This window comes from Pygocentrus nattereri, chromosome 4, assembly GCF_015220715.1.
Source record: "Pygocentrus nattereri isolate fPygNat1 chromosome 4, fPygNat1.pri, whole genome shotgun sequence".
Classification (NCBI taxonomy): domain Eukaryota; kingdom Metazoa; phylum Chordata; class Actinopteri; order Characiformes; family Serrasalmidae; genus Pygocentrus; species Pygocentrus nattereri.
The window spans coordinates 41,709,841-41,720,460 of record NC_051214.1 but is presented as its reverse complement, the minus strand read 5'-3'; the positions used below and the strand labels follow the sequence as shown (position 1 = coordinate 41,720,460).

At 37.3% G+C, this 10,620-nt stretch overlaps 1 protein-coding gene across 3 annotated transcripts in view; it reads left to right on the top strand.

The window, feature by feature from the left end:
* The first annotated feature begins 1,234 nt into the window (after positions 1 to 1,234).
* Positions 1,235 to 10,620, top strand: part of mcm9 (minichromosome maintenance 9 homologous recombination repair factor) — a 28,248-nt gene continuing 18,862 nt past the window's right edge. For 2 of the 3 annotated variants that reach the window (XM_017692519.1, XM_037537533.1), the window contains exons 1-2: positions 6,030 to 6,212; positions 8,213 to 8,529. In XM_017692519.1, the coding sequence (XP_017548008.1) occupies positions 8,220 to 8,529 (310 nt within the window). In that variant the 5' untranslated portion in view covers positions 6,030 to 6,212; positions 8,213 to 8,219. Of the gene's footprint in view, positions 1,258 to 2,260; positions 2,315 to 6,029; positions 6,213 to 8,212; positions 8,530 to 10,620 lie in introns of those variants that run through there. The other variant, XM_037537532.1, reaches the window with a different exon arrangement.

Below are 10,620 nucleotides of genomic sequence, written 5' to 3'. Positions count from 1 at the left end.
TTACAGTTCTTTTGTTAAAAATACTCCTAAATACTTTTTTCATCTGCCAATTGAGCTTACTTACTGTATTTTTCTATCCAATACATTAGTGACTTTACTGACAACAAGAAGTTACTTATGTTTTTTGTATTAATTATATTATTATAAAATTATATTATAATATTATTGTGTAGTGCCAAGATAAATACATCTAAACAGTTTTCATGGCTGCCTAACACTGTTTTCAAACAGTTGTACTGTTGTAATCAGTACAGCTGTCTAAACCAGCTGCAAGCAGCAGAGTGTGATGCTGCGTGATGTGATGTTTCTATTTGTGACTCATTGCATTGCTCTGATATTACACCTCAAAATGAATGAGGACAAACGCGTTCATGGAGTGGAGAACAGGAGAGATCTTCGCACAAACTGGTTATTTCCACATATGTGGGGGAAAAATATGATTTAATTGTGTCTCAGATGGCTTGGAATAAAAAAACAAAAACAGAATTATATTTCAAATAATTGAAATACTATATTTAACTATATTATTTAGCCAAGTTAGCTTTATCATTAGCCCAAAAATGTAAACAGGTCTGCTATAGGTTATTGATATACTGCATTTCAGATGTTGTTTGTATAATTACTTGTTTTATTGATGATTATTTTAATAAATAAATGAGAAAATGAGTTTTTATACTGATGATAATATCATGGTTAGGAAACTCACTTATTTCAGTTGAAGCTATTTTCTGATCTGGTCTGTTTGTTTGCGTTTTGACTTGATGCTCACACGTGACTTTTCTGTGATAGACATGCCGAAGGCTCTACGACACAGTGCATTACTACATTTGAGCTCTCACTAACTGTTTAGACAAGGTGGAAGACTTTTGTACTGCACTGTATATTTACAAATGAATATTTTAAAAAATTCTTTACTTTATTTAAAAAACATTCTAAAGGCAGGAATCGGATCCTGATGAGTCTCTGCCCCCAAGTATTTGGAATGTATGTTGTGAAGTTGGCTGTTGCCATGGTTTTGGCGGGTGGAGTCGATGCCTCAGGGACAAAGGTGAGAGGTATGTGTTCTTACTCTCCCCCTCTGAATCACTGTGTATGGTGTATTTAGACTGTTAAAGACAGACTGTTTGCTTTCTGCAGGCGAGTCTCACCTCTTGCTGGTAGGTGACCCGGGCACAGGAAAGTCTCAGTTTCTGAAATATGCAGCCAAGATCACTCCACGCTCGGTCCTCACCGCTGGGATTGGCTCCACTAAAGCAGGTGCTTTAACCTACTTTTCTGTGAAATGTACAATTAATTTATGAAAAATATTAATGCCATGCAGTAATGCCTTATATATGTGTGTATATATATATATATATATATATATATATATATATATATATATATATATATATATATATATATATATATATATATATATAAAATGCATTATAGTTTTTAATGGACCTATCCATAATTCAAATAAATATGCATTTTTTGGTTAAGCAATAGTTTGGTTAAGCATTACACAACAGTGACAAAAAATCTGATTCATCCAAATGAGGAATTCGGTAGTGCACAGCTTCTTATTAAAATTTAGAATTTAGAGTCTGTTATTCACTTCTATTGATCGGACAGCTGCAGCTCACTATTTCCGTAAATTCCACCACTCTGCTTATGCTAAACGAGCCATTTCCAAGTAATCATGCAGCACAGAATACATATCATACACTCAAGACATCCAACTACTGCTTATTTTTGCATGAAATACATTTTTTCCTAAACAACAAAATTAAATATAGGCACATTAACATTCATATTTCCGCATATTGCTTTGTGCCAAAGCAATCATTTTTACTGCATGATTGCCCAAATATTAACTGTAATATTTTTTATTGTAATATATTTACTTCATTTTATTTGGTTAGTGTAGGCTTTATACAGTATTTAGTCTGCATCTAGGGACATTACAAGCCGCATTACACAAATCTGACTTTTTGCTCAAATATGATCTTTCTGACATGACGGTTCACGCTTGTTTAGGTAGAGCATTCAAATCTGTTATTAATGTGACTAAACCGGTGTCCTGAAATGACCCACATGTGCCCTTCTTACTCAGTAATATCACCTGAATGAATAACGTGCATCATCATCAAGCAAAATAACAAGCAGAATGAGTCTTCACTGCCAAGCTAATTAACTCTGAACAGCTCTCAGCTGCATTATTAGAGCAAGATGATGGTGGAAAAGGTGTGACATGTTGTTTTTCCACCATTTACAGTTTTCTGTTTGGTGCTGCTCCCATGGCAACCCTGAATGATGGCGCACACAGCAGGTAATATTGGTGCTTAGAAAACTGTGAACAACACTATAAAGAGCATAAATAGTCCTGTTTAACTGGATTTAGTTTAGTCTAGTACGTGAAATATTGAATAGAAATAACTGTATTCATAATTTTTCTTTTTTTATATGTGGCACTGCTGGGGCTTTTTTTTCTGTTCCACCTTATCAAATCCCAGAAAAACAAAATATTTATTATGTATCATGAAAATATCATGAAGTATTGTGATGTTATGTTTTTGCCATTGTGCCCACACTTACTAGATACCAGTACTACAATGTATTCAGGATGATATTCAAAGATAAAAGAGATTGGTCAAAGAATGTTGGAGATGGAGCTGCCGGGCACAAGGAGAGGAGGTAGACCTCAGAGAAGGTTTATGGATGTAGTGAAGGTGGACATGGAGATGGTTGGTGTAAAAGTAGAGGAGGCAGTGGATAGGGCAAGATGGAGGCAGATGATCTGCTGTGGCGACCTCTAAAGGGAGCGGCCGAAAGAAGAAGAAGAAGAAGATTCAAAGATAAAAGAGTATTTCTTAAGTTTGGATGTAACCCCACCCCAAAGTCGACTGGAGGCCAGTCCTGTCTTTCTTCTCATTAGTGGTCGTGTTGCTCTGCCTCCTCAGTATATGTTCCTTTTTTAGTGATTAGATTGACTCATTATATGTTTCCATAGCGTGGATTTTACAAAACCCTAAAATGATAGCGTGAGCTTTAGTGCCTCATAAAGTTAATGAGCCGTTTCTGTTCACGTGTGAAAAATGCACACCTGAGGGATTCCACATGGTGTGACTTCTCTTATGAAGGAGTGCTGTTTGCATCCCGGCAAGCATCACTTCATCTGCATTTAGCTTCATGATTGGCTTTTACATGTTAATTAGCACTAGACAGGAGGAGAGTGAGCAATAAGGAGTGAACCTTAACTCTTCAGTTTGGTACAGATGTGTCTTTATAAGCTTTATGGATTGTTTTGCTTATCAGAGTGCCGTGTATCAGCAAGAAGGGCTCTGCAGTACTTGGGGGCAGACCTTGGTACTGCTGGCCACAGCATTTCACATTCTGGCCCTTAAAAATGCAAAGCGTGTGGGCTGAGTGTGCCTTGGGGATTTATTTACCTTCTATTTTCTTCTTAACAACCCTTTTAATCAAACATTGAACTAATGAGACTAATCAGATTTTGTTGCAGTTCAGTAACTCTACTGCAGTAACCAGCATGGCAGTGTGGGGACTGTGGTGGCAAATGTTTGCTAATATCACCCCATTAAAAAAGGTCTGAAATAAAATGAGATGTTAAATAAGCTGGTGTTACACAAAGAGGCTCTCACTGCTGCAGCTAAACAGCATCTAATCAAATTATTCAAACGAGGTGATGTTAGGACAGACCAGATCAGCAGGCGAGACCACAATGGTCACCACAGTGACAGTATTCTTATTAATGAAATGTTTTAATGAATATTTCTTTTTTCAGAGCAGCGTCTGACTGCGTTTTGTTGCTGAAACATGATTGCTAATTGTAAATACAATGTACACAACAAACATCTTTCTATTTTTCTAGTTACAGATTCCTAATTATTGATGATTCTTTGGCTTCGTACATCGCAATATTTTATATATTTTGTTTTGAGGTTTAATACGTTGGACTGGACAATATAAACGATAGAGACACATTTTGAAAAATGCTAGAAAAAACCAAACTGTGAGCACATTGATTTTAACACAGTGTATCACACACTGTACTGCACTAAATCCAACTAGACATGCCTAATTATGCTCTCATTCTAATTAAGCATACAGTAAATTTGTGTTCTTTAAGCACGGACATAAGATCTAAATATTGACCATTAAACTTACAATAAAACAGTTAAAGTTCTCCAATGGCTGTGCTTCAGCATGACCAAATGTTTCCATAGAGCATGGACACTACAGAGTTGACTAATCAGCAGTTCACATATAGACTGTATATCGTCTCTTTTTGCTGTTTCATTTTTAAGGGAATTGCTTTTACCCATGAATGTTGGTTAGGCTGCTACAAAACCCACACAATGTTTCAGGATGTTCCCCCTAAAAACGGTGATGTCAGCTTGTACTAAATGTACTAAACTGCAATTTGCAAAATGTACAAAACAGCCATTTTATTTACTATCCACAACCACCAGTGAACCTACACCTCTTCTGAGTTTGTATATGTAGTGTTGATTATGGTAAAGTTGTTGTAGATCTGAACAAAATCTGTTTCCTTTGGGGACTTTTTTGCCTCACAACACCCTGCATGTACCAAGAATGGATCATGTTATTGAACTTTATCTCAAAAGTAGCATAATGTCTCAGGCACCAATGAATTCATAACCATTTCATGTAGTGACTTTCTGTGATGGAGCTTTTAGAGGCATTAAGCTCTTCAGACGTCTGGTTCCACCACTGTGAACGATTCTGACTCAGCAAGTTAAGACTTCACATCAAAGCACTCTGAATGACTTTGTTTACATCTTAACCACTGAGTGATGCATACATTGTGAAAACTGGTGAAATTCCACTTTAACAGCTCTTAAAATTGAAATCCAGCCATTGTTCAAATTTTCTGCTTAATTTAAATGTTGAGATGCAAACAAAGTCATTCAGAGTAGTCTGATGTGAAACTTGCTGCTCTTGACTTGCTGAGTCAGATTCATGTAAACCTTCCTGAAAAAACACTTATGAAGGATCTTAAGAGAAACGCCAAGAAGTTCATAAGAATAAGAAACTTTTAAGGTGTAAATATTCTCTTAAAATGTTTTCATATGTATTTTCAGAGGTTTACTTTGTCAAAGTCGTAGAGACTAAGACATGCATGATGGTCAGGTTAAGGTCAGGTAAGGTTAAGAAAATATTTATCAGCATTTAAGAAAACAATTTGCTCCTATATTTACTCTGAAGCGAAACATAAGAAAGAAAAGAGAAAAATTCTTCAGGAGGTTTTTGAAGAATAATAATAATTAATAAGAACTTTTTTCTTAAGTGCGTAGTAAAGAAAGAAATGCGCATTTAAGATTTTCTTCAAGACAATTTGTGAATCTGGCCCCAGAATTGTTCACAGTGGTGGTGACCAGACATCTGAAGAGTTGCCTCTAATTGCTCCTTCACAGAATATTAATACATGAAATAGTTATGAATATTCAGCCTGGTGCATGAAGCATTGCTTTACAATAGTTTTATGATGTGATTCTGGAATAAAACACTGTTTGTATGGTGTAGAAGTACATGGCCTGCATTGTAAGGCACGTAGTCTCCAAAGAAAACCTACTTTTTTCAGATTTACTATTATTTTACTAGTGTATTGGATGCTGGATATTATAATACAGTGTATTATATAGCATTACAAATGAAACTCAGAAGACACTGGTGTCGTTAGATGGTAAAAAAAAAAAAACCTTTATCCCAAACATAGATCAAATTTCATACTTATTACATCTCGTCTCCTCTTTCATACAATCACAATTTCTCACCTCATAAATATTCATATGGCACAAAAAGAGCCGCAGAAACTAAATTAACGTTGACAGTTGCGTCGATCTCGCGAGAATTTTGCGTCAGCTCCAACAATCCGCCCTCCACCGGACTGTACCATCAGAGCTCCTGCGGGGGTAGAAGCGTCTACTTGGTGTATCCTGTGAACATCCCCAGCAACGCTAAGATTATATAAATATGCATTGCTCATATGTATTTAGTAGTTGTTTTCCTTGTAGTAGATCTGTTATGGCCTAGAATGCTTTTCAGTGTGGTTGTGATGAGCGTTAGTACAAAAGGAAGCTCTCCGCGGAGCAGAGGGTTCAGTGATCCAGCGCCAAATCTGAAGTGTGTCTCCGTAAACAGACCAGAATCAAACATGTTACGGTTGTAGTTTAAAGCCCCAGAAGGTCAGTATAAACTCCGAAAGTTTCGCTAATGACTGAGTTATATTTTCATTCCTTGTGTAGATATTGTTTACGAGGTCACGTTAACTATGCTTCGCTACCTCGCTTCTTCGAATGTTCCCGTTCCACCTTAAATGATACACCAGTTAGACGTTTTGCATGTCACTGCTGCTCCATTTAAGGTGGAACGGGAAATTTTTCATAGAAGCTGGCTTCAGCTCCGTATTAACGTCTTCATTTAGAGAGATTTGGTCACTGTATGGCACAGAAGTAGCTTGTTGCTTTCTAGTAAGGCCAGTAGTAACTACATGTCTCCGTTACTGTTTCCATGTTGCAGTAACTGTTCATGCTAAATGGCAGCCAAAGTGCGTGCGTGTCTACCAAGTAACTATAAAGCTGAGATACGAGAAATGAGGTCTAATGCACTTTCTAAGTTTAATAATCAGACTGTCCTTCAACACTCTGAGAAAACAGGTACTTAACTGTCATTGGGTCGCTGGGGTGGCGCCCCTGCAGTACCCTCAGATAAGGAACATAGTGGTGCCAAAATCCGTGCGTTGTATTGACTCCTCGCACTGTCTTACCTCTGGCCTTTTTATTTTAATGTTCTGTTTTCAAACATGAGGTTATGAAAAGGTACAGATGCGTTTCCCCTGGGGAAAAGTATTTATAGTAAACGAGCTCAGATTGGTTTCATCTTCCTCTGTATAAATATTTACCTGCGGGAGAGAAACTGTTGAGCTCTTTAACTCTCAAGAAAAGTAAATCGTGCATGTCTGATTCAGTATGATGATAATTAGTGTGACCGCAAGAGGAATGTTTCATAGGAAGGACAAAACTGTTTGTTACTATTGATGTACTAAGTCGTTTAAGTGATACTTTTTAAATCCCACCTCCGCATTTAACCCATCTGTGAAGTGAAACACCACATACACACTAGTGAATACACACACACTAGGGGGCAGTGAGCACATTTGCCCAGAGCAGTGGGCAGCCCCATCCATGGCGCCCAGGGAGCAATCGAGGGTTAGGTGTCTTGCTCAAGGACACCTCAGTCATGGACTGTTGGCACTGGGGATCGAACCGGCAACCTTCTGGTCACAGGGCCAGTTCCCTGACCTCTAGTCCACGACTACCCCTACTGTACAGGTGTCAGTGAAAGTTTGGAGGGTGTGCATGTAAAGATTACCACCTTAAGTGCAACATTTCTAAATTTGGAACAGATTCTTACAAAACAGCAGTGCTCTTCTATGTTGCTATTTTAGTCTGGAGTATTTCCATGTATGTACAATATTCCTGTAGGACTGGCTCAGTAATATGTAACATTTGTGCAGTAATGTGTAGTAAACTATCAAAGTTGTACTAATTTCTTTTCATAAGATTCTAACCAAAATGGACCTTATTAAAAAGAGCATTAATAATACTGCAGGCATTTCTACAGGGGTCTTATAGTGCCACCATTGATCTTTGTTACCAATACAGCTTTTGACAGTTTGTGTTGAATAATTTTACAGCCAGCATTTAGGTCTGTACAGGGTTGTGAAACACAGGAACCAATCTGCTACTTAATTGAAACCACACTGTTTTCTCTGATGGCAACAAAGCTAAGTGGTCTGGGGGTCCACTGTAGAAGAGATCTTCATATCTGGACATCGATTCCAGTTTCCAGACCTGGATTTTCTAATCACTGTTGATTAAATGAACTGTTGATGTATGTAATTGGGTGCCTAGCATCATACTTACGAGTGACTGCAAAATCCAGGAACACAACCTTCATTTCAGGTCTAGGTTTGAAGACCGTCATACTGTAGGGGTTTTATTTGCGTGAGAAGCTGATTTATTGCATATAACAGTGAATAGTTCAAGACATTAAGACAGTAGTTGTTTCAGTAGTAGTAATCTTCGTCATCTAAATGTGCTTGCATTTCCATTATGAACTGATCAAAGAGACAGTTTACAAGACAAATTGTCTAGCCTGTCACCAGGGTCTGCTTGTCTTGCAGGTAAAAGATGTCTCTAAGCCCAGAGCAGATGGCCCTCATAGGCCTGGTGTTTGAGACCTATGTGGCTGAGCACCATAAGAGTGACATCCTGCAGATCCTCCAGGAGCCTGATGAAGATGCTCATTATCCATTGGTGGTAAACGCAATGTCCTTGTTTGAAGCCAACATGGAAGTGGCTGAGTACTTCAACGCCTTCCCCAGTGAGGTGCTATCTGTGTTTGACAGTGGTCTTCACACAGCCGCCTTGTCCATCTCTCAGTCAGAGGCTTTTCACAGAGACTTGAGACCCAAACGCAACCTTCATGTCCGCATTTCAGGTAAGTCTCCATGATAGACAGAAGTACTGATATCTACCTTGAGCTGTTACAATGTAGCTCTATTTTGCAGCATAATTTTTTAAAAATTAACCTTCATGATGTATCGGTGATGGTTAGTTTTGTGTGATGACGGTCAGAGGTGCGTATAGTATCTAGAACCCGTATTCAAGTAAAAACATTCATTTAACTTAATAATAACTCAAGAAGAACTACATTTCCAAATAAAGTAAGTACAAAAGCAGTAAAAAATAGAGGGACTTGTAGAACTACAGTGGACTACTGTCTTTGTGCATCTAGTGTCTGTCAGCATAGAAAGTAAAATTTGTTAGGTGCAGTTCTTCTCTTTTTAATGTACTCTTGGTTTAAAACAAATGGTAAAATCTCGTGTGATGTTGATCACAAAGCAGAAGTAAATGTGTTATCATTCAGAAATGCTCAGGAAAGTACAAATCTGTCAAATTTACATGAATACATGTAACTGATCAATGTAACCAAGTACCCAAGTACTCCCTACTTCTAATGATGTAATACTGTTTTAAAGTCTTGTCTCTCTTAGAATAAGAAACAGAGCCTAATGGATGCACCTAGCATTTATATGCATTATGCATTTATATGCACATTATTTAGAGCTGTTTATCTTTGCCTAAAGAGTGCTTTTGCTTTTTGATTGTAATAGTACCATATCACAATAGATGCGAATAAACACAAGTACAGTAAAAAGTAGTAGTTTTCTATTTTATTTTATTTTAGTTGGTATCTTGTGAACTAATGTAAAGAAGCCTGGATGCCCCAAACAACCTTGTAGATTTGTTGCATTCTATTACCAGCGCACTCCATTTAACATAAAGAAGTATTATTAAGCCAACCCAGGCTGTCATGAATGATGAAGTGAGGTTTGGAAAACATTTACCAGTGAAGAATCCAAACCCTCTTGATACCAGAGGATTCAGTCTGTTGTCTGAACAAGTGAAGTTTAGTCGTTGCGCGTGCAGGTACCAGACACCCAGCCAGTAAGACATTGGACTGACACAGTTTTCTAGCTCTCCTGATGCCAACATTAGACCCAGCTTATACAGGACAAGTAAAAGGTGTGACAAACATGACCATGTAGGGGTAAACACAAAATACTGTAGGCAGCCTAACATACAACAGCACATTCACACAGATACAGAATGTATGACACAGCACATTTCACAACAATAAATTCCTTCTCCAGAAACAATGACATACATGAACCTTCTTTGTATTAATATTATTTGTATTTGTTTTAATATTAGTTCTTTCCTAAGCAAACACTTATTGCCAAGATAAGCTTTTTACCTGTCATTTTCCAGCATATATACACTATATGGACAAAAGTATTGGGACACAGTTCTAGTGTTTTTTGTTTTGTTGTTTTTAATGCAATATTTGATCATTTGGGACCAGACTGGGAAATGTCCTGCATATATAAGCATATTCTGTAAGCATGTCCACTTGGTGTTGTGCAGCTGATGTTCATAACACATTTGAAAATAATTCTTTGACAGCTCCTGGGATTTGAGGAATACCTTTATTTTTGTCACTACATTTTTGTCAGTGAATAAACTGCCTTTAAGCATACTCATAACACCTGTTTTTCCATCATTCACATATGATTATTCACTGTTTTATTTATATAGCGTATTTAAAATAAAGCATTGTCTCACTGCAGCTTTTCAGGTCATTTCTTTTTACCCACTTCAGGCGACAAAAATATGAAGAGAGGAAAAACAGCTTGATTAATCTAATAGTGGCACATAGCATAACAGCCTAAACCTCCCAGCAGCTGAAAACAGAAAAGGACATTCATAACTAGTTATCGAAACTGATATCAAAGGAGTTTACCCCTAATATTGTGTAATGCTGTAAAAGTTGGAAATATTGTTACATTATGTGTCGTGCCTTGAGCCCTGTGCTGATTTTTCTAGGAAAGTAGTTATGGCATCACTCCCATAATTAGAAATGTCAGTGGTCTACTAAACAACCCACAGTTTTAAATGGTGAAATGTCATGACCCATTAGATAATTAAGCTCATTTAAATAAAGGATTGTTTACAGTTTTCATGACGA